Source organism: Cynocephalus volans, chromosome 4 (genome assembly GCF_027409185.1).
Source record: "Cynocephalus volans isolate mCynVol1 chromosome 4, mCynVol1.pri, whole genome shotgun sequence".
Classification (NCBI taxonomy): Eukaryota; Metazoa; Chordata; class Mammalia; order Dermoptera; family Cynocephalidae; genus Cynocephalus; species Cynocephalus volans.
Genome location: NC_084463.1, coordinates 19407259 through 19431701, shown reverse-complemented (window position 1 = coordinate 19431701; position 24443 = coordinate 19407259). Strand labels below are relative to the sequence as shown.

At 42.8% G+C, this 24443-nt stretch overlaps 1 protein-coding gene across 3 annotated transcripts; it reads left to right on the top strand.

Annotated features, from left to right (window-relative positions):
• The first annotated feature begins 15 nt into the window (after positions 1–15).
• ZNF202 (zinc finger protein 202) lies at positions 16–16490 on the top strand. 3 transcript variants are annotated; one of them, XM_063093540.1, is made up of 10 exons: positions 16–113; positions 1430–1542; positions 6823–7002; positions 9171–9314; positions 9518–10014; positions 10766–10976; positions 11329–11417; positions 12547–12676; positions 13205–13324; positions 13855–16490. In XM_063093540.1, the coding sequence occupies exons 5-10, from the start codon at positions 9613–9615 to the stop codon at positions 14847–14849; spliced, it is 1947 nt and encodes a 648-aa protein (XP_062949610.1). In that variant the 5' UTR covers positions 16–113; positions 1430–1542; positions 6823–7002; positions 9171–9314; positions 9518–9612; the 3' UTR covers positions 14850–16490. The 3 variants fall into 3 exon arrangements, with proteins under 3 accessions (XP_062949610.1, XP_062949612.1, XP_062949611.1); XM_063093542.1 differs by lacking the exon at positions 9171–9314; XM_063093541.1 differs by lacking the exons at positions 6823–7002; positions 9171–9314.
• The last annotated feature ends 7953 nt before the right edge of the window (positions 16491–24443 follow it).

The window sequence follows — 24443 nt, the reverse complement described above, 5'->3', positions numbered from 1 at the left end:
CGTGTTCCGACCCGCTAGGCCTCACGCAGCTTGGGTCTGGCAGCGCTGTTTCGGTCGGGTGTGGGTGGGGGAGAAGCCCGGGCAGGGGAGGAGCCGCCGGAGCTGTCGGAGCCGTGAGTGTTGGGGGGCTGGGCCGGGCCGGGCCGGATCGGGTACAGCTGGGCAGGGCGGGAAGGAGGGGGAGGGGCCGGAGACCCCGCCCCCCAGAGCCTGGGGAAATCGCGCTGTCCTGGGGAAGGGGTGGTGGCGGTGTATGGAGGGGATCGACGCCTTGTGGTCTCCGTGTCACCTGGTGGCTGGAGCCAGGACCTCCGGGAACGTCAATGGCCCTCCGGGCTTTTTTCTCCTACCAGCCACCGCCCTCCGCCCCCTCCTGGGGCCTGCTGAAACCCAGTTAACCCGTACCTCCTAGGGCTTCCGTGCCAGCTGCCCCCCCGGAACCGAGAGAGGAGTGGTCTCGGCCCCTTTATTTTCCGCAGCCTTTTCTCACCCCGCCTCCCAGACTGCTCAAGAAGCTTCCCCGCAGGTCCCTGCTCCTGCGAGCCTAATTTTCCACCACCAGCCCCCTTCTCCAACACACACGCAGATACATTCACCCGTGATCTTATCACCTGTGATCATACTAGGCCTTGGAGAGACCATTTGGCCTGTGGCTTTTCAGCTGCCACTTTGACAGATCCCAAGTTCCCCTTCAAGCCAGCGGCTGCTGTCTCCATAACTTCCCTCACCACCCGTAACAGCCGATTTGAGCTTCTCTTCCCCACGACATCCTTATTCTCGGCAGGAGAATAGCTGCTGCTTGTCTGCCTTGATTGAAAGTTTGTTAGTTTGTATGGCATGGATATGCTGAGTTCTCTCAGAAGGGTGTCAGCCCAGTTTTTATTTTTCTGAGCAATGGATGTTCTCATCTCTTAGACGCTTTGAGGACACTGCCTTGGTCCCGCTTTGAGGACACTGCCTTGGTCCCTGTACTGGCCTCCGCAAAGGGAGACTCTTAGGCCTAACTTTCTTGAACCACATTAGGCCTGGGGAGCAGTGCCACATCCAGGTTTTTGCTTAGAGGCTAGGCTTAGAACTGTGACTTTTTCTCTGTGCACACTCTGCAGGTGACACTCAGGGTAGCTACACTCAAAAGCCACAAGGAATGCTAGTGGAGTCCCTCATCTCTCCTCCCAACTTCTCTTGCAAGCTGCCACATGGACCTTGATCCAGAAGGCTGCTTCAGAAAGGTGGTGATCAGCCATGGAAGGCTTGTTGGTGGGAAGTGTGTGATAGTGGAGTTGTTAGGGTTTATGGCCATTTTTCTTTAGTAACTTTCTGCTATTACCATCTAGCATAAGAGGGTAAGCAGGGTTGGAGGAAGGATGGGAATTTTTCCTCCTAGGACCAAACACCTGGAATTCATAATCTTTCCCCCTTTCTCCTCCAGCTGTACCCCTTTCGCACTCTATGTACAGAATTGGAGTAGACAGTCATTTCAAGGGCTCAGCAAGGTTTACTACAATGTGAGGGATTCTTGGGAATTGAAACTATACAGATGAGGTAAGTTACAGGTTTACAACTTTTTTTCTTTTTCAAATTAATTTAGTACAGACATAAAACTTGAAACAGATCTAGACTCTTTCTGTTTTTGCTGTCCTCTCACCAGCAAACCCTCCTTTAACTTGGCCAACACTGGAAAAGTTTGTTTCTTTCTGCATGAACCTCAAATTTACTTCCTTTGCCTTAGGTAGTGTTTCTCAAACTTGTCCTAACTTAAGCACCTGAGGGGCTGGTTAAACACACTGCTGGGGCTCACCCTCAGAGTTTCTGATAATAGATCTGGGCTGCGGTTTGAGAATTTATATTTCTAACAAGGTCTTAAGGACTGATGCTGCTGGTCTGGGTTCCTCACTTTGGGAACCACTGCCTTGGCCGAACTTTGGGACATATACGTTGCAGTGATTTGGGGATCCAAAGACCTGTGTTTGAGTACTTCTGTGCTGGAAACTAGTAACTCATCTTTTGTGGGTTATTTAACCACTAATATCTGGGATTTTCTGTTTGTAAAATTAAGAAAGACTACTAAAAAAAAAAAAAAAGATTTTCTTAATTCTCTTGATAAGAGCTTCCCGTGAAGTTAAAAAACCTAGCTTTATATTGGAGCTTAACCAACATGATTGTGGTGGCCAGGTATTTAATTCTGGCCTCTTGAAATCTGTATTTGGCCACTAGCCCTTCCCAGCTCTTGAATAAATTTCTCTTATCATCCTAGGCTGATTAATTATGGCCCAAGTACTCAGTAAAGATGCCATATGTCCTTGTTCCTCTCAAAGCCCCTCATCACTATCAAAAAGCTGGATGGTTTCTCAAAAGATGATCCAGTTCTCTGCCTTTAGGTAAAGAATCATCCCCATTTTCAAGATGAGTTGATGTGACTTGTCCAGGATGACACTTGTTATGAGGCAGAGCAGGGGTAGAATGCAGGTTGTCTGCCTCCGAAGGCGATGCTGTCTCCTGTCTGACCCTGCCCCCAGGCCTGCAGTATAGAACCATGGAAAACATTTTAATGAAAAATAAAGTGAATCGTTAGGATTTTTATTTTACATTTTCATATTTACATTTACTCTCAATGACATTTTGATACCCACCTTTATACCCTGATGCTAACCACGAAGTCTGCAGAATTTCAGGGCAGAAGTTCCTTGTGTCTCAGCTGCCACTGACTTCCCTATACCACCCACTGCTTACTTGGCCTCTTCTTTTATTCCTTCCCATCTTCTTCTCTATACATCATTTTGTTTCTTCAAAACCTATTGTAATAAGCTTTGAGCTACTTCTCCCCTTGCTACTCAAATGTTACTTTTATGAAGGGAAAAAAATAACCTAGATGGCAAAATATTAGAGAAATCGTTTTTAATCATGGTTTGAAGCATACTGATCATGATGTATTATAGGGCTATGTCAAAGAATGCATTGCCTTTCATTTCTTTTGCCTTCTGGGTTAAGTTTTCATAGGACTTCTTAGGTATATTAACTGGTTTTTCTTCAAATTGCCTCCTGCCAGTTACAGGGAGGGTAGGGGACTTTGATATTGGTAAGTAAAAGCATTGCTGATGTGGTCTTCAGTGGGAGAAGCTATCTTAAAGGTCCATCCCATCTGTGTTCCAAGGCTTTTATTTGATTTTAGCTTATAAGTGCCTTCGAAGCAAGAGCCAGGTTTTTTGGTGTCACACTTTACTTTTGATATAACAGTAAACAGACCAAGATTTTCCCTATGCTTTCTAATTTTTTTTGTAATCATGATAAAATAAAGGACTGTTTGCTTGTGTATCATTTAAGTCTTGCCTTATTTCCAAAATGATTTAAAACAGCTTGAAGGAAAAAGAATGAAATATTTTGAGTACCTACCCTGTACTAGACTCTATGCTGAGGGATTTTTGTAGGTTAGTTTATTTTCTCCTTAAAACAACCATGTGAAGTAGGTAGTATTAGCCACATTTTGAGGACAAGACTGAGGCTTAGAAAAATAGTGTTACATGGCTAATAAAGGCAGGAATTCAAATCCAGGGCTTGAAACTTCTAACCATTACATGGAAAGCCTGGATAAACAGTTGTATATAAGAAAATTGCAAGAAGAATAAAAGAGGGAATCTTTCCAGTAGAAAGACCATACTGGGATAATCGTTAATTTTAAAGAACAGTGTTGGAAAAAAGCAGTTAAAAGTTTGTATTCATTGTTTCCATTCCAGAACAGAGAAAAGAACTGTTGAAAGGTCCTGGTTAGCCCCAGCAAGCAGTCATATTCAAATTTCCAGATTATGAGCTTGCTTTAAGATAAAACATAAGAATGGGAACTGTAAGGAGTATAAATATTTGTTAAATATAATAATCTGAATTTAATCATTGTTTTCTGAAGATTAATTATTTGCCAGTAAATAGGCAGATAATCATCTCTCCTTTAGGTAGATAATATATGATTACAAACCTTGTCATTAAGGGTCCAGAAAGATCACCCCAGCTGTAAGATAGAGAACTAGGTATTCTTTCATTTCCTGTGGTTTTTGTTTATGTCAATAGAATTGAGTGAGGGCCTGTGACACCTTCAGATGTGGGGCACAGACAGGTGGGCTGTGGATTGCAAAAAGGTCTTGCCTTCTCCGTGTTTGCTCCCCAGTCCTGCCCCATATGTCCTAGGAACACACACTCAAGAGATGAGGTCATGGGGCCTGCCCAGGTAAACTTCTGAAGCATCTCTGCAGACATTGTCTTAGTGTTTTATGGAACCAAATCTTTTGTTTCCTGACCTGGTTCCACATGCTCTCTATAGTATTCTGTTGTTCAGTTTTTATCCCACTGTGGAACCCTTCCAAGGACAGATGTTGAAGAAAGGTTTTAGACTAGCAAGGACGACAAATTGCAAGGCAGACTTATGGTACAGCATACCTCAAGAATTACAGAATAAAAAAACAACACCCATGTTCTGTCTCCAACATTAATCCTTGACGTTTGCACATCACATTTTAGTTCATAAAGCTCTCACAACTCTCAGATAATTCAGTGAGTTAGGAGAGTGGTTATCTGCAGAGAGCTTTATTCTTTGCAAGGGCTCTTGTGTATGTCATCTCACAAAACCCTTACAGTAGCTCCAGTGACTTGGAGCTGGGACGTATGTCTTTGGTACCCAGTCTGATGCTCTGAACAGCACTCTCATGTCTCCTTTTCCTTCTCATCTCTCACCCCACCAAGTCATCCTCTCCCTCCCTTCATTACCACTGTTGCTGATCTGATTTCCTTCATCTTATCTTCCAGGCCGCCAAAATAAATGCAAAACAAGCAACAGAAATCTCAACTTGTGATTTCTGAAGTGCATTTTAATGTGGCAGGTTTTACGTGGCACTGTTGTGTTCTTTTTCTTTGGAGAGCAAAGCCCTCTGAGAGCAGGAACCATTCTGTTACATACAATGGTATAGAATCCCTGTACCTAGTGCTGCGTGAAAACAATCAGGGCTCCTAGTCTACTTCACTGGACGTTGGTTCTCGGACTTATTTAATATAATAGAAATACTTTTATTAAGCCAAAAGACACTATGTATCAATCCTGTCTTCTCACCCTGCCTTACAAGGTTGGGATTGGGGAGGTGGGGATTGAGAAGCTTTCTCAAGTAAATAATCAGTATTGTCACTGCATTAAATTACTTGAAGTCTGGTTTTGTGCTTATTAAAGTTGATTCACATCCTGAAAGGAAAGTGATTTTTTTCAAAAAAATCTTGTATTTGGATTATTATCCCCAGGGCAACCTGAAGAATTCTTGTGATGAGTTATGGTTTCATCAGTTGGTGATGTATTCTGTTTTACTCACAATCCAAACAATGTGTTTTCCTCATTTATTCATTTATTCAATACATGTTTTGCTGGACAAATGAATAAGGATTAATACAACATGTTAGGTATCCTCCAGGGACAGACTTAAAAAAACTCAGTGTAAGTGTTCTCTGCATTCATCAAATATAAAGTGAGTGTCTTGTGCCAGGCTTCCAGCTGGGCATAGCATGTCCCTGCCCTCAGAGTTGAAAATCCCATGAGTTCAACAGCAAGGTGAACAATTTTTATGACACAAGAAATAGATATATGTGGATGCCATGATATGTACGGGGTGGTACAAGTCCCTATGGAAGCATAATCTGGGAGGATCAGGGAAGGCGTCTTGGGAAGACTTGAGATCTAAAGGATGAGTAGAGCTAACCAAGTGAAGGGGGTGGAAAAGGGGGTTTTGGACAGAGCCAACAGCATTGGGAAAGCCCGGGGAGGGCAGAGAAGAGGGAGATAGAACAGTAATTCGAGGGTGGCAGTCATGGGAGAAAAGAAGTAGGCAGGGACCAGGTCTTGAAGGATCTTGAGCATTAAGTTTTAAGGAGTTTGAATTTTATCCTAATGACAATGTGAAGCCATCAGCAGATCTCATATGTTAGAAACCTCACCACTCAGACCTTTCTGCAGTAATGTGGAGCTAATGTGGATGGGCCTTCTGCCCAATATTAAATGCCTGCACTTACCTGCCCATGCCATCTCTCCCTGTCTCTCTCTCTAAAACTAATGGTAAATGTATAGTTTCCAGAAATGGAGAGAAGTAAAAACTAGAGGAGTAAGTAAAAACTGTCTTTACTGTGGCCCAAGGAGGTTTCAAACCAAAGTAAGGTTTCTAGGGTTTGGGATTCTAATACCTGGGCTCCAACAAGGAGATATGACTTAGGGAGTGATGTGGGGGTGGGGGTGAGGAGGTTATGGAATTGAGCAGCCTGCAAACCCGGACCCTTGAAGAGCTACCCTTTCATAAAAATCTGCCTATGATCCAGGAAAAATGCAAGGAAGAGGCTCTTTGTAGCCTTGCATAGGACAGAAATCACTTGAAGTCATAGGTCCAATAACGCACTATAAACATAATTTAGAAACAACCTGAGAAATTAACATAAAAACTGATCCAAGCTCACTGAAACCATTAGCACTTAGGTAGAAGCAAATGATATTCTATTCAAAGGGCTCACTTTTACAACATGGGGCTCTCATGACTCCCAAAGAAAAAACAACCTCACTGAAGATAGGCATAAAATTTAAAATTACACACCACCAGAGAAATGCCACCATGTGATAGAGACAACATTGGAAAATTAGCGCATGGAGATCTGGGAAATATGGAACTAACCAAAGGAGACTAGGAAAATATGTTGAAAACAATTAATAGTAATGAAAAAAATGAAATAAGAGCATGAACAAAGAGATTTGAGAAAGAATAAAAATGAATAACGTGGTCATTGACCATAAACTTATTTGCTGAGCAACAGATGAGACACAGCTGTTGAAAGTGGACTGAGAACCTTGAAGGTGGGCCGGAGGCAATTGTCGTGCAGCGTAAAAAGACTGAGAAATGCAGGCTACCTCGGGCTGTATGTGGACACTGGGCTGGAGCGGGACAAAACGAGGAAGACAGTTGCGAAACTTGAACTAAGTCATTCGTTCAACGTGTAAGTGCCCAGGGGAATGGCAGTGGAATTGAAGAGGTGGATGAATTTGAAAGACAGTTTTTAGAAGGTAGAATTAACAGGACTTGGTGTATAAAAAAGAGATTAGAAGCATAATGGAGGAAAAGATAGTTCTGTCTGTTAAAGTAGGAAGAAAACTTCAGAGTGGAAATTAATTCATTCTAAAGACATTTATTGTGCACTTTATTATAAGTATTGGAGACTGATGAAAAACACAGACCCTGACTTCAAGTAGTTTCACAGGAAAGAAACAATGGCTGTGTAATGTGACAGATACTGTGATAGAGATGGACCCAGTTGCTATGGAAGCACTTAGGTGATTTCTAACCAGGTCTAAGGGTAGGAGGAATGGGATCGAAGAGAGCTTCCCAGAAGGCATGAAGCCTGGGCTGTGTCTTGAAAGATAACCAAAGTTTAAAGAGTTAAAAAGAGCAGCGTGGCCGAAAGCCTAAAGAGCATGGTACTGTTGTGTGCTTTGCATGCACATGCGTTTGTGCATGTGTGACAAAGGATTGGAGAGGAGGACACAGGGAGTAACTAGATGAAGGTCAACCTAACATAATACTTAAAAGTTTGTAGTTCACTTACAAGACAGGGAGGAGTGATTGAAGAATATTTAATAGGGAAGGGACATGACAAGATTTGCCGAGAGAACTCACTGTGGAAATACTGTGAATGGTAACTCAAGGGTAACAAATCTGGAGCAGGTAGCTCACATTTGGAGACTGTTGTAGTGATCCAGATGAGAACTGATAAGGACCTAAACTATGAATCATGGGAATGAAGAAGAGAGGGCCTGTTCAGAAGAAATAGGAACACACCAAGCAGCACTGATTGGGAGGAGTGAGGGGAGGAAAGTATTCCATGCAGAAGGAACAGCCCTCAGGCATGGAGGCCTGAGAAGGCACCATGCTGTAGGAGGTCAGCAATGACTTCATTTTAGCTAGGCCATACCAGGAAAAGGGTAGGATATGAGGCATGAAAAAATAGATTGGGGGCCGATCATGTAGAGCATTGTGTACTGTGCCCGGGGTTTTGGAACTTACTAACATTAAGAAGTTGTTTTTAAATATTGAGTAATGTAGTTGGAACTATAGTTTCGAAAGATAATAGTTAATGTTGGATCCCTTTTCTAAGTACTTCAAAGATAGTAATACATTTAATCTTCATGGTAACCTAATTAGATGGATGCCATTATTATCCGTTCTGTAGACAAGGAATCAGGCATGAGGAGAATAAGAACTTGTCTGTGGTCCCACCATGGTCTTGTACCCAGTAAACGATAGAGCCAGGATCCAAACCCAGGTAGTCTGACTCCAGGACTCTCACTCTTAACTTTACATGCATGACCTCCCTGGGTGTTTCTCAACCGTGGATACACATTAGAACTGCATGGAGCATTTCTACAGATAAAGTTGCCTACACGGACTGAATCAGAATGTCCAAAAGAAGGATATATGTTACTGTGTTTTGCAAAAGCTTCACAGGTAATTCTGCTGAACCTTGCTCATAGTTGAGTACTGTAGGGATCCCCCTTAGGAAGTTAATGTGGTCGTCCAAACAAGAGATGATGAGGGCCCCAAATAAAGCGGTCCCTAGAAAGGAAGAGGAGGAAATGGTTTTAGAGGCTTAAGGAGTAGAATTAGCTTAATGAGCTATAAGCAATGGGGAAGAATCAAAGTTAACTCCAGGTTTACAGAGGTGAATGTCTACTTAACAAGTGATGATCTCAGCCAAGACAGGATTCCAGGAAGAGAGGTGGGTGGATTTGGAAGTAAGGATAATGAATTGAATTTTGTGCACTTGAGTTTGAGGGTCTGTGGGTCATCCAATTAAAGAAGTCTTGAGAGAAACGTTTTTTTGGGGGTGCCTGTGTGCCAACCACTGTATAAGTGGCTTTCCTTGCCGTTTCCTCATACAGTCCTCCCCTCAAATCTCTAAGTCTCCACTTCACAAAAATTAATATTAAGCATGAGTCAGTTCAGAATGTACCTCCATAAAGCCTTCCCTATCTATGTCAGTCCTGTTGATGTGTCTCTTCTCAGACTGTAGGTGCTAAGACACCTGTAAGTACGTGTGTGTGTAACACACTGTGGTCAGTACCACATCTGTTAGCAGGTGACTGAGAGTTTCTTCTCCTAACATTCAAGTACTGCAGGGATCCCAGTACAGAAGTCATGGCAGTCCAAGCTAGAGATGAAGAGGGCCCAAACTAAAGCAGTCTGTAGGAAGGAAACCAGACTTAGAGGCGGAATTGGAAATATTCGTGAAGAGGAAAATGCATTCTCACCTAGGTAAGGGGGTGGAGGAGCAAACATTCAGTCGTGGATGAGTCCCTCCCAACCAGATCTGTTTACAACATGTGGTTGTAGAAATGGGGAGATGGGATTTGATCATTTGAAGAAGTGTGTAGAGGATTATGATTGGCCTCAGAACTGTTCTCCTTATGTGTAATTTTATGCTTATGCTATTGTTTGTCTTTACTTCTCTACCCTAGGTCCCTTGGGAGAGACAACTGGAGGTGTCCAGGCTGAGACAGGGGTAATGCCAGCGTGAGCCCTAGATGGTGTGAGGCCATCCCAGAGCCAGGAAATGGCTACAGCCATGGAGCCAGAGGACCAGGATCTTTGGGAAGAAGAAGGAATTCTGATGGTAAAACTGGAAGATGACTTCACCTGTAGGCCAGAGTCTGTCTCACAGAGGGACGACCCCGTGCTGGAGACCTCTCACCAGAACTTCCGGCGCTTCCGCTACCAGGAAGCAGCAAGCCCTCGAGAAGCTCTCATCAGACTTCGAGAACTGTGTCATCAGTGGCTGCGGCCAGAGAGGCGGACAAAGGAGCAGATCCTAGAGCTGCTTGTGCTGGAACAATTCCTTACTGTCCTGCCTGGAGAACTGCAGAGCTGGGTGCGCGGCCAACGACCAGAGAGCGGCGAGGAGGCGGTGACGCTGGTGGAGGGTTTGCAGAAACAACCCAGGAGACCAAGGCGGTGGGTGAGGAGGGGGAGTCCTGATCTGTGTGATGTGGAGGGGGACTATTTGGTGGAGGGTTGAATTTAGGGGAAGCCTCAGAGGACCCCCATGAATTATCCTTGAAATGTAATCAGCTCTGCCTTTGGGGTCCTCCTAGATCCATGAGCCCCCATGGGTCAGGGGTGTGTATGGATGAGTGTGACTTTCTGGTTTTTGAAACACCTGTCTAGGGACCATCTGAGGGACCTCTGCCATCCGGGGGTCCTGCCTTTGGTTTCCCTTCTTTAAATGTTGAACTTTGTGTTCCTGAAAAGGAGAGTTTTGTGACTTTCTCAAAAATTCTCATAGACCCTAAGTCACAGATCCCCCTTCCAGGATGGTAAGCAAGGAAAGCGGACTGCAAGGAGAGCTGCAGGCAGGATAGGAGGTGGTGGGCAGGATGGGTACCTCAGAGCCCTGGGTGATGGGGCAGGGGTTGAGGGAAGTAGAAAGTGATTAGTACCTGCGTGTCCCCTGCCTTGTCCTGGTGAGCATGGGTACCTCAGAGCCCTGGGTGACAGAGCAAGGGTTATGGGAAGTGAGAAAGTGGTCAGAACCTGCGTGTGCCCTGCCTTGTCAGCTCCTTTGCGTGCCCCGGGGAAACTGGAGTTCCCTCCTCACGTGGGTTCCTCTGGGAGTTTTTCTCTAGGCAGCTTCTCTGAAAATAAGCCCTGATGACAACCAGGAACTTCCTCCTGACTCCGTGGTGACTGGCAGTTGGAATCATTCCCAGGTGACTGTCCACGTTCACGGCCAGGAAGTCCTGTCAGAGGAGACAGTGCACTTAGGAGCAGAGTTTGAGTCACCTCATGAGCCACAGGGTGCTGCACAGGCCTCGACCCCCGAGCAGTCCCAGGAGGAAAGCACACAGAGCCCAGATCTGGGGGCACCAGAAGACCAGAGCCCATGTCCTGAAGAGGAGCTGCCACCCCTGCAGGAGAGCGGTGGGAAGCCCTAGCCCGAAGCGGGGAATGTGGCGGGTGTGGGAGGAAGGAGCGGGTGCACCGTAATGGGAGGAAATCCCAGAATCCAGGATGTTGAGAGGAGACAGTATCAGCAGGAGTCCCCCACAGATGGGGCCAAGCTTAAATTAGCAATATTCGTGTTCTGTTGGCATCATGGTGGTGTTCTAGGTGGTGGGGTTGGAATGACTCGAACTGCTGCTAGGCCAGTTTCTTGATTCCCGTAATTGGGAGGTCGGGGCCACCATCCTACCCAAGACAGTGGGGGACACTTGGCTTTTCCTGGTTGTCAGGGTGCCTTTCCTGTGCTGATCTCTGCCTTCTTTCTTCTTAGAGACTCCAGCGCCTCAGGACCCTGACCTTCCCGCAGAGAGGAGCTCTGGAGGCTCTGAGATGGTTGCCCTTCTCGCTGCTCTGTCACAGGTGCGCCCCTGTTCCCTCCAGACCACAGAGAATGTGTTTGAAGAACCATGAGGTGTTAGCAATGTGCGGAACAGATTGGACACGATGCACATTGATGCTCTCCTTTTGCCATTTTTACGTTCTCGATTATGCAGGTGCCTGGAAAGAGAGGAGATAATGGATAAATTATAATGTCAGTCTCCCTTGGATCTGCAGGCTCCAAAGCCTCTTTATTTGTCATGGACCAGGAGTTTGAATAACAAAATGCGATTATTTTGTAACACTTCAGTACAACTTTGAAGTTGTTAAATGTGGGATTTTTGGTTTTTTGGTTTTTTAGGAATAAATTTGAGAGTCATTTGTAAGAATGAGTCACTGTACTGCCAGGACATTTATGAAGCATTCACCACACGCAGAGCCCAGTAACTAGCTATGTGGCTGCAAAAAATGAATAGAATTTTTCCATGGTTTTCGATTGTAATCTAGTTGAGGAAAAAGGTTCTGTTATACTGTAGGCTGTGTAAATGATAAGGGGATTAGATAGGGTTGGATAGGGAAAGCTTCCTAGAAAAGGTGAATTTTTACAGAAATATAGGTAGCATTAAAGCATCAAATAGGGAGTTGAATGAGATTGTTCTTGACTTTTAAGCAATACCCCAAAGAAGAAGAAGAACTTAGACCGGTCCTGAGGGAAAGCAGTGGTATTGGAGGGGACAGGGCCAGTGCAGAAGGTCAGATGGACCCCAACTTAGGATGGTTTGATTTACAATTTTTCAACTTTGTGATGTGCAAAAGCCATACGCATGCAGTGTATAGTATGTTCCTCGACTTAACAATGGGATGACATCGCAGTAAACCCAGTGTAAGTTGGAGATATTGTATGTCCAAAGCACATTTTCCACTAATGATATTTTCAACTTACAATGGGTTTATCTGGATATAACCCCAACATAAATTGGGTATCTGTAGAAAGTCGGGAAGTGGTGACAGAGGGGGACACACAGCTTCCCTGAGAAGGAGGCCAAGCAGCCCATTGGAGTTCCTTTTGTCTTCTGAATGGATTCTGCCTATATGTATGATCTTCATACAGGAACATGATATGAAACTACGTGAAGCATTACATTTTGATTGAATCCTTGTGTTGTTTCAGGGACTGGTAACTTTCAAGGATGTGGCTGTATGTTTCTCCCAGGACCAGTGGAGTGATCTAGATCCAACACAGAAAGAATTCTATGGAGAATATGTCTTAGAAGAAGACTGTGGAATTGTGGTCTCTCTGTGTAAGGAATTTCAAGTGTTTCTAGAGTGTTCTGAACACAGAGATCTTTTTCCTATTGGAAATTCAGGGGTTGTTGGACCTTAGATCATATGCACTTCTCTTATGCCTACCCCACCAATGAAATTGAGGGATTAACTTAAAGAAAATGGTATCCTTCCAAGTTAAAGGAAAGAGAAAATGGTTACGTAAATGGAAACCTTGGATAAGAAAATAAAGTTATAATAGTTTTAGTGTAGAAGTGGGTGAGTTTTGAAACAAGTGATAAGAGTTGGAGATAATCTACTTTCTTGAATATGGGAACAGAGAGTAAGGTTTACAGTGGTATAATTGTTGAGTTGCAGATGAAAAGCACAAGAAAGGGATGAGATATGTATTACTTGGTTAGAGGTGTTCAAGCAAAGGAGACCAAAGATTTCATCAACTGGCCTGGCTATGTGTCTGCTCTACAACCTACCAAACAAAAGATCTGCTCTTAACACAGGGAATTGTCGAACCAATTGTGATGTCCTGTTTTCCCTCTCTTGAGCAGCATTTCCAATCCCCAGACTAGATGAGAACTCCCAGGTTAGAGAGGAAGAGCCTTGGGTCCCAGATATCCAAGAGCCTCAAGAGCCTTCAGAGCCAGAAATCCTGAGTTTTACCTACACAGGTGAGGAATGACAGGGGGGCCTTACCCACCCCCAGCCGGCAGCTCTTCCAGTCAGTGCTGCTCTCCCTCCAGGGCCCCTCTCCCTGGTTCTCCTGATATGTCAGCCATTACAACTTGCTCCTTCTGAAAGCCAGATTCTTCTCTGTCAATTTCTTCACCCTTCCCATCATTTGTCTGAGGGCCATGTGATGCAGAATGGTGAAAGAATAATAAAACAGCTAAACTTGGAATTACAGCTGTATCACTTTCTACATAGTTCACTTAAACCCTCGATGTGCAGTCTCCACATTTATAAAATGAGGATAATGATACTCATCCATGCTAAGGCTAATCAATAGTGTGACATGTAAGGAAGTGCCTGGCACATGACAGACACTCAGTTGACTGGTGATTTCCTTCTTTCCCAACCTCTGCAGTTAGGATCTCTATATGGTCTTGCCCTCCCAAAACCCTTCTTAAAAGTCCCCCCATTGTGTTGAAGGATTGTTTCCACTATAATTTCCCCTTTTCTCCTCTTACCCTTCCTACAGGAGATAGGAGTGAAGATGAGGAGGGGGATCTTGAGCAAGAAGATCTGAATTTGGAGGATATACAGAGGTCTATTTTGGGAGATCCGGAAATTCACCAGACTCCAGATTGGGAAATAGTCTTTGAGGATAACCCAGGTAGACTTAATGAAAGAAGATTTGGTACCAGTATTTCTCAAGTGAATAGTTTTATGAGTCTTCGGGAAGCCACGCCTATTCACTCCCTCTTAGGGAAACATCACAACTGTACTGTATGTGGAAAAAGCTTCACTTGTAACTCCCACCTTGTTAGACACCTGAGAACTCACACGGGAGAGAAACCCTATAAATGTATGGAGTGTGGGAAAAGTTACACTCGGAGCTCCCATCTTGCCAGGCATCAAAAGGTTCACAAGATGATCACTCCTTACAAATGTCCCCTAAACCGGAAGAATTTGGATGAGACCTCCCCTCTGACCCAGGCTAAGAGAACTCCACCTGTTGAGAAGCCCTATGGTTGTGAGGATTGTGGAAAACACTTCCGCTGGACTTCAGACCTTGTCAGGCATCAGAGGACACATACAGGAGAAAAACCCTTCTTCTGTACTATTTGTGGCAAAAGCTTCAGCCAGAAATCTGTGCTAACAACACACCAAAGAATCCACCTTGGAGGCAAACCTTACTTGTGTGGAGAGTGTGGCAAGGACTTCAGTGACCACAGGCGGTATGTGGCACACCGGAAGACACACGCAGCTGAGGAGCTTTATCTCTGCAGCGAGTGCGGGCGGTGCTTCAACCACAGTGCAGCATTTGCCAAGCACCTGAGAGGACATGCCTCAGTGAGGCCTTGCCGGTGCAGTGAATGTGGAAAGAGCTTCAGTCGGAGGGACCACCTTGTCAGGCATCAACGAACACACACTGGTGAGAAACCCTTCACGTGCCCTACCTGTGGAAAAAGCTTCAGCAGAGGCTATCACTTAATCAGACATCAGAGGACCCACTCAGAAAAGACCTCCTAGCCAGGTCCCCAGTGAGGAGATCTGCATTCATCTCCCAAGAATGGGATAGGAGAAGCCCTCTTGTCAGCCTAGGAAGACCTTTTCTAGGAAGCTTCCCTGGCCTGCCCAGATCTCACATCACCTCTTCCCATAACTACGTAAAAGCCTGGGTGGAACCTCTCAGCCATCTTTTATGCCTTGAGGAGATGTTTTGCCCACCTGGATTGAGGCTTCTTCATCACTGGTGTGCTTCCGCCTCTACCTCATGGGTGTAAAGCAGGAGCATTAGGAGACTTACAAGGTTTTGGTTAGTATATTTTCCAAAAAATAGGCTGTTACATATCTGAAAGACTGCTTAGCAGCCTTGAGTATAAAGTGGCCAAGGGCAGCCCCTTAGGTCTAGTAAGGGACCAGCCTGAGGGGTTCTGTCCTTACTGGGCTCAAATCTTAAAGCACACAGCCCTGAATTAGACAGGAGGTTTGTGTCCAGCTGGCTTTGCCACACCATCACAGGATACCTGTACAGACCCTCACTGTCTGATTCACTCCTTCACGAGGCACTTCCTTTGATGCTGGGGAGAAATGTTTGATGGCAAAAACCTCAATGCTGCTTCCTGTGGACCTTGTCCAGCTGCTCCTTTCCCCATTGTGAAAATGATGCCAGGTGCAAGACACTGCTAGAAAAGAGGGCCTTGCCAGAAGCTTCTTTCTTTGTGGGTTTCGTTTGTATTTCTCCTGTTGGAATACTCATGCCCATAGCCTGCCTTCTATTCAACCAGTCTCTTGGTTTTGTCCCTAGCATTTCTACTACAAGTGAGATGTAGTATTTGGGTGCCGAGGGAGTCAGTAAAGCATAATTAAATCATAATGAAATCACTTATATTTCCACATATGCACAAGCCCACCCCTCACCCCCCTTTGAATGGGCTGTGTGAGGGGATTTGGAACGGTGTTAGCTTACAAAGGCCCTATAAAAATTAGAGAATCATGCTTGACTTGGTCACTTCATTTACATGAAGAGAGCTGGAGAAGATCCAAGATCAAACTATGGACAAATAAGAAAAATGCTGTTGCTGCTGCCCAAGACCATCACGACTATTTTCCTGACACCCAATTGTCATCATCCTGGCCTCAGTGTTCTGACATCAGGGAAAATTGTGAACCCCAGCATCCGAGACCCGAGGAATTTACCAGTAGTAAATGCCTTTCATGTATTTGTGTTTGCTTTTTCTTATGTGATTTCATTCTCATGTAACTAAGAACTAAATAGTGGTATCCCATGATGGCCCAAGGATCTCTGTTGCCTGATAAAGGTTCCATGGAGATGAGGCTGAATAATTACAAACCTCACCTGCTCTTATTGTGGGAGTGGCAAAGACTGGGGAGATGTCCTCCATAAATGGAGCACAGGGTATGAGATCAAAGCATGAGAAGGGAGACAGTCTTCTGTGCCTGATTGCTTCTGCTGTTTTACAATCCATTATGTGCCAGCATACCACAAGAATATGGGTGGATTAACAAGACCCCAACCCTAACAGCCCAACAAGGAAATTCTCATTTTGGTCAATAATGATACTCTTATGGACTGGTTTGGTTTTAGTACCAGTCAGCCATTGTCCTGGAAATATACACATGTGAAATAAAGGTAACTCTTGCAGCCAAGTTCCCTGTTTTCTAGGACTTTCCATTTTACCCATTCCCTTTCCAGGGCTTCAGGGTCCTGATAGTTCTGAAAGTCATTCATACCACAAGTAGATCTGGGAATACAGTCATTTTCCATGAGGATATTGAAGGCTTGGAATGGTTAGCAGAGCTGTCGGATATATGCACACTGAGGTATCATCCAAGCCTGGAGTTTGCAGAAGAGACTACCCTAATATGCAGTCATATCTCAACTGTATATTTAAGGTCGTAATACAGTTTGTCTCAGGTGAAATGTCACATCCTTAAGAGAGAATTTCTCCTAGTTCATTCTTACCATTTATTGAAGTTGATTAAATACGGGAGGGGAAAGAACACATTGACTTTTTATTCTCTGAATTATTGCAATAAGTGAAAATCTGTCAGGGGAAATCTATATAAGGGAAAGGGAGAGACTGGTCCAGTTTGTTGGGACATCAAGTAGTTTTATTGCTGATTCCCCTGCAAAGTCTTATATGCTAACGCTAAATCTCTGCCTGCTGTAAATTGCTGTATTTTCTGAGGTTCCTGGAGAGACATACTTTCTCCCAAATCTGAACATAGACACAACCAGTTTGCAGCAGCAAGGGCAGTAAAGGAACGCGGAATGAGAAAGGTAGCCCAGCTAAGCATGGGGAGGTGAGGCTGGAGCAGAGAGTGCTCACTTGCAAGGGGTCCCCTCTAGAATGTTGTAAACAGAATCCTAGCATCCTTGAATACCATAGTAAACGAAGGTTTCTAAGGGGAGAAAAAGGCAGGGTTTTAAAGATTAGTTGGAGGAAGCTATAAAGTAGTCTGCTACTTAATCAACGGAATTGCCAGGTTGTTGGAAAGGATGAAATGATCTGTTAATAAAGGTATAAAATTAAAAATTGTAAGGGCATTTTACCAGGTCATTTAGGAGTAACCAAGGAATAGTCAACCTCTTCACCACCACAAAGCCCCAAGAGAAATAAATGCCAAGAGATAAAGGCAAAATATATTTTCATTTTCCGTGACTTAGTCCTCATACTCCAGAGTAGAATCTAGTGAACTCAGAGGAACCCTGTGGAGAATTTTGTAAATTGGATTACCATCAAAATACTAGAAACAAAGCTGGCTGGAAAACTTGTTGCCTCCTTTTCTAAAGCCCAACTCAAGTGATGGGTCAGATGGAAGAACGTTTCCATGCACTCAGCCACAGAAAGTGAGCAGGGCAGAGACCATTGCTCAGTGCTCTCTGGTCAGGGCAGCAGCCTCTAGATCACCCTGCTGCATGAGGAAGATGAGATATTTGTTAAATATATAAATAAATTTTAAAAAAAATTTTTTTTTGATCCACCAGGCTCCTGGAAGGACAGCAATCCAAATGAGAGTCAATTGGGCCCCAGGATGGTTTTGTAGAACTAAAGCCAGACTGAGAAACGGTAACTGATGGCATGCTGTATGGATTGCTAATCTGATGCCCTCCACACCTATATTTGAAAAGTAGTTTGTTTTACCTCTAGAACTCCCTCAGCTGATCTATTTCTTCCAGCTACAACTCAGGAAAATATGCCTATGATAATTTCCAGCTCCTTATATTTCTAGTGATGTGGGCTGACTGACCCAGTAATAGGGAAGAGAGAAAGACTGCAAGAGCTAAAAATTGGGTGTCCTACCCGTATGCTCATAACCTTTATTGTGACAAAGTAACCAATATAATGTCCTCAAACTTGAGCACATCTCCTTGGAAGTGGAATAACTTGATTTGTCCTTGGGGAAGTCCTGAGGAACAGGCAACGAAAAGTCCTGAGCTATCATTAGACACCAAGCTTCATTAATTAGCTTTAGTATCAAGAAGAAACAAAGTGGTTGTCAGGGCAGCAAAAGTAAAGATATCCCATAATGTGCAGTTCCCGTTCGTGTGTGTGGGTGGGGTGGGGATGGGGAGGGGATGGGAGTGTCTCAGGTAAAAGGAGGAATGCAATTTGGATCCTTAAAAAGGAGTCAGTCAGCACAGATTAGATTATTTGGTAATCTGTATAGATGGATTCTTCAGAGGAGGCTGGGAGCTAAAGAATAAAATTGTAGGATTATGCGAAGACATCTAAAAGCTATAGTAGTAGGTTGCTAAAGCAAGAGGATCCTAACCCTCTGCAAAATGGTATGGAGGAAAAAAAACAAATCTCTATTTAGATAAAATATAAATATTAATGTTCTATGTAGAAAATGGCAATGCTTCAGAAGACCATTTGTACAGAAATAATTGAAACTGCAGATTCTCAGAATTTCCTGTAATACTATTACTGTGGCTCTTTTGTCTGTGGTCAATTGCTTGGTGTTTGGGTTTACTTACTGAAACTCTGAAGCAGGTCTATGGAGAAGCAATTCCAAGGCAAAAGAGCTGTGGGGCAGTTGGGATAATCCACCCAAACGATGAGTTAACCCTAAGCCAAGAAACAGCACAAAAGCAGAAAATTGGGTCAGCAAAAAAAAAAAAAAAGAGAGAGACAATCTCTACTTCCTTGGTTCTCTCCAGCAAGATTTTCCAAAAGGTCCTCTAGTGAAGTACAACCACATTTTGAATAAATTACCAAAATAGAAATAGCATGCATGTTGGGATACAGTGAACAGAATATTTGTTTAGCATTTATGAATTGTTCAGTACAAAACCTATATGATATTGGTTAATTTTGACATTAAGTACAATATCAAGGGCATGCATTACAAGAAAGGAAATGATTTTCTAAATAGTGATGAAAAATTGGAAATAATTTAAAACAACAACAAAAAAAGTGGGATGATAGACTGTCCAAATAAAGTAAAAAAAAAAAAAAAAAAGTAAAAATAAATAGAACTACAAAATATATAAATATAAAATAGATGACAGAAAGCCCAAATATATAAATAAGTAGACTAAATAGTAGTTATTCTTTAAGATAGAAATTCTAAGAGTGTAAGGGCAAAAAAGTAAATTATAACAATGGGCTATACAAGAGATACACAAAAATATAAGAATTGCGAAAAGTCAAAAGGACAGAAAGGATATTGCCAGGAAAATACTTACCAAAGGGAAGTTAAGGGAGTTATTTTAATATTAAACAGAAAAAAGTTTTGTACAAAAAGCCTTATGAGAAATATGGCCTCTACGTAAATGAGTTTAATCCATCAGGAATATATAACATGTCTAAATTTCTTTGAGACTCAGACTACATAACAAAAATTAGTAGAATTATATAGGGAAATTGACAAATTTTTCACTTCAGTGAACAATTTAAATGCACCTCTCCCAGTTGTTGATAGATCAAGTACATGAAAAAACTGAGAATACACATTTACACAACACAATTTAATAATTTATGGGCAATAAGATTCATGCCTTGGAATTATAGAATATATAGTCTTCTCAAACGTACATGAAACACTTAAAATAATTGCTAATGTAATAGTGTAATAAAGTAAGTCTCAAGAAATATCAAAGGTTTATTTATATAGATGATGTTCTCTAACAACAATACATTTTATTTGAAAATTGACAACAAAAACTTTTAAGTATTATATTTTTGGAGACTATAAAATGCCATTATAAATAATTCACACATGAAAGAAAAGATTAAAATGGAAATTTACTAATACTTAGAACTAAATATTGCATATTAGAACTTGTGGATTGGCTAAAAGGCTGTTTCTCTGTATAAAGAAATTTACATCTGTAAATGCAAACTTCAAGCTTCCTCTGAGGTGCCCTTGTTTGGCTGCTATCTGTTCCTTCTGAGGGCATCTGTGAGACTACCTGAAGTATTTTGCTTTGCATGCAGGATGTTTCTACTGAACTTTAACTCCTGATTTCCTTCTTTCACGTGTTACAACACCTCTCCTCAGAACTTTAGAGAAACCTTGTTTCAGGCTATTGTTCTGGGGCTTGTACCTCTCCCACCCTCTCCCTTATGAACATCGGTATATGAGCTTTGTGTCCCCGTTGGAATTTGGAACATTACTCTCTTGTGATTCCCCCATGCTTTGCCTTCTCCCAACACATTAAATAATAAAATTTGTTATGCCTTTTCTTCAAAAGAGAAAATAAATAAATAAATAAAACTTGTGGCATGCTGTGAAAATGGTACTTAGAGAGTTAGAAAAGAGGAAAAGCTTAAAAATTAATGGGCTAAATTATCAACTTAAAAATTTTAAGTAACAACAGAATAAACTAATAGATTATGGAAAGGAGATAATTGCAGAAAGTAATGACAAAAAATACAATTAACAAGGTTAAAAAAAAAAGCTGGTTCTTTGAAAAGGCCACTAAAGTCTCTGGCAATTTTGATATGAGGTGGAATTATAGAGATACAGTAGGTAATGAGCTACTGTAAGGGTAAATATGTTGATAAATATAAATCAATGTTTATTGTATGAAGCAAAAATAACATCTTATAAAAAATACATGTCAGCAATAACACATAAGATGGGGAGAGTAGATAGAGTTAGAATGTCATAAGGCTCTAGCAGTATTGAAAAAATGGTGAGGTACTATTTTGTTTTCAGATGGTAATAATCAAGGGTACATATGCTCTCTGGGGTAACCACTAAAAAAACAGTAAAAAAAAAAAAAAAAACCCAAATAATTGACAAGTTAATGAGTGAAAATAATGAAGTAGTAAAAAATTGACGCAAATGAAGGCAAATAAAGAAAATGGACTATAAAATCGATGGGTCGAGTAGATAACAAGTAGTAAGATGGTGGCTAAAAACCCAAATATATATATAATTACATTAAACGTAAGTGGATTCAATACTCCAGTTAAAGACCAAGTTAACATACACACACACACTCACACAAAGACATACCTCGGAGAACACACCAATTAAGACCAAGTTTACATACACACATACCTGTACACAAGACATACCGCAGAAAGAACACACACAGGAAGGCTGAACATAAAAAACACTCATTAAAATGAATTGTTCTTGGAGAATGGATGTAGCCAAGAACCACAAAAGTAATAAGAAAGATTATCTTTACTGCAGTACTGGAGGCAGAAAGAATAACATACTAAGGGAAGAATTGCCTGATCCTAAGAAGGAGAGAAAATTTGGGTAAAAGGGATGGGATTTTGTGTGGGGAGAGTATACAAAGAACGAGGAACTCCTGGCTTTTTCTTAGTTTGTGATCCCTTCCAGTGAGTCACCACTCATTTCTTGAGTGCAGCTGGATCATTGTGTGCTGGATGCTTAATGTAGCTTATCACATCATCAAAACTTGTGCTATGGGTATTTTATTTATTTGTTTATTTCACAGATTGAGGAACCGAGGCTCAAAGGAGAGAAGTAATTTATTAAAGTTCACTAATCATTCACAGAATGGGTTCAAAATTGGGACTTTGTGACCCAAAGCCAGTTATTTTCACAATAGTAGACGGCTCAGAATACAGCAGAAAAGAAGGGATGCGTAATGCCAAGAGGAAGAAGAAAAGAAGCATGTTGGTATTTGTATTGGTCAAACACTGCTACATGATTACATAAAATTTTGGTGTTTTACAACAATAAGCATTTATTGGGCTTATGCATTTGCAGGTTAGCTAGAGTTCCAGAAGCTGATCTTGGCTGGGTTTGACTGGGTGGCTTTGCTCCTCCCTGATGGTTTGTGAGTCAGCTGGGGCAGCCCTGCTCCACATGTCTGTCATTCTCCCGGGCCCAGTGAGGCTAGCCAGGTATATTACTCTCATGGTGATTGCAAGGTACAAAAAGGCAAGCCCAATCACCATGCATCAAGCCTCATGACTCAAGTCTGCGAACATTCATCAGTAAAAGCAGGTCACGTGGAAGAGCCCAGAATCAAAGAGTGAGGATTTTCACTATGGCTTTAGTGGGGGGAGGGACTGCTAAGTTATGTGGCAAAACGTTTGAAGATAAGGAGGGATAAAAAATGGGAGTCAAAAATTAACTCTACTATTCCCCCTAAAATATCCCAGTTAGTGTTTTTTCAGCTCCTTAAATTCGTGATGATTTGGAAAATGCCTGTTTTTATAAACGTCTTCTAAGATTAGTCTTGCTATCTAATCAAAGAAACATAAAACATTTTTGTTTATTCTTTTTCTTGCAAGCTGATAATGCAAAATGAGATCAAACGCTCTCTTAGCAATGATCATCTGGGTGATCAAAATGTACTATCTGGGGGCTTCTGGTCAAGATGGCGAAATAGACAGTCCCAGTGTCACTCTCTCCCACAAATCAACCAATTTACAACTATAAAAAAGCAACAACAGCCAAGCTGGGGCCACTAGAGCTCAGGGGAAGAGGAGAGACCTACGGAGTGCATGAAGGCAGGAGAAACCATGGTGAAAGAAAGAAAAAACTGCTCCGATCATTTTGTGCCATGGCCACTTCAAGGCTGGAGCGGGTGAGTGCACAGAGCAGGAGCTGGCGAAAGCTGCAGCTGTGCCCTTCAGATGAAGTTGCTTGGAGGTGGCAGGGGAGAAGAGGGCCTTGGTGGCCCCCAGGCCAGCAAGACCATGAATAGGGTTCCCATGGACCCACATATGAGCGAGGAACCACAACAACTGGAAAAAAGGAGCCACTCAGAGGCTGGTGAGTCATCGCAAGGGACCAGCGTACGGCCCATCCCATGGGAAGTGTTTGCAGCACGGGTGATGGTGGAGACAGGCCTACTGGGGGAACACTGGGGCACAGCAAGGACAGCTGACTTGCATCCCAATCAGTGAAGGACCACTCAGAGGAGACTGGTCAGGAATACAGAATTGCATGGGGTGCAGTTTGACGAAAAAACTCAGGCCCAGATCAGAGTTTCTACACAACCCATGTGCACTGGGTCTCTGGAGAGCTGGAAGTACCTATAAAGTCTACCATTAAAACCTGAGCTGCACAAAAAGCCTTCCCTAGGGAATCAGCAGCTAAGCAGCAATTTAGCTCGACCACACACTTCAGGCAGTTTTAGGTCCCAACATGGCTTCAGTCCTGCTCATTCCAACAGGAATAGAGAAAGAGACTGAGGACACAAATGCTTTTGTAAGAAATTTCGGGAAGAAAAAAAGAGAGTGGCAGTTTTGGGAGATGCTGTGTTGAGAAAAGATATTGGCTTTTCTCAGGCTAAGGGACACTTGAGGCATCAGAGGAGTCAAACTAACATTACTGAGCAACTGCTATTTTCCAGACACTGTGCTAGGAGGTGTATTTATACATATTGTCAGATTAGATAAACTGAGGAGAAGGAGGAAGGGGAGACAGAAACACTAAAAAGGTAGGTGGGGCAAGGGGGGATAATTGTAGAGGCAAATCTTTAAGAGGACAAGGTTGAAAGGTGGAGGGATTAGCTTTAAAAAGTATTTCATTCTGAGACAAAAGAAAAAGATATTCAGATGAATACTAAATGTGACCAGCTCGTAGACTCAGGAAAGGAAAATTAAGGGAATCCTGGATGGACAGTTTCTATTTTCTCCTGTGGTAAATGCTGTGTTCATCACTGAAAATGAGGGATGTGGAATAGAGAAATGGGCTCAGAAAGAGAAGGAAAGGGTTTGATTTAGAAATTGGGAGTGGCTTGGTTAACCACCACAGGGGCAACTTCTGAGAGGAGTTGAGGATCCAACTAAATGAAAATGTAGCTGAGTTATCGTGTTTGACTGAGCAGCAAGCTGATGAATGACTAGACGCAGGCTGGCCGGTTTGCTCAGCTGGTTAGAGCACGGTGTGGTAAGACCAGCCAGCAGCTAAAACAGAATGAGTAGACACTGCCTCTGACTCGGTAGCCTTCCCAAACCTCCTGCAACCATTTAAACCCCCCTACGGCTGCAACCTAAACTCTAATTTATTTTGTTAGGCTGGATTGTGTTAAATTGATACAAGTCTATAATTAACATCTGCGAAGCGAGAGTGAACTAAGAAATACCTTGCATATTTGTGCATATCTACTGATGGTTTTTTTGTTTTAGTTTTGTTTTTAAAGAGTGAGTTAAG

Coding starts and splice junctions, on each gene's coding strand:
- ZNF202 (XM_063093541.1), top strand. CDS start 9,613: ATGGCTACAGCCATGGAGCCAGAGGACCAGGATCTTTGGGAAGAAGAA. Junction 10,015..10,765: donor CCAGGAGACCAAGGCGGTGG/GTGAGGAGGGGG, acceptor AATCATTCCCAG/GTGACTGTCCACGTTCACGG. Junction 11,418..12,546: donor TTCTCGCTGCTCTGTCACAG/GTGCGCCCCTGT, acceptor GTGTTGTTTCAG/GGACTGGTAACTTTCAAGGA.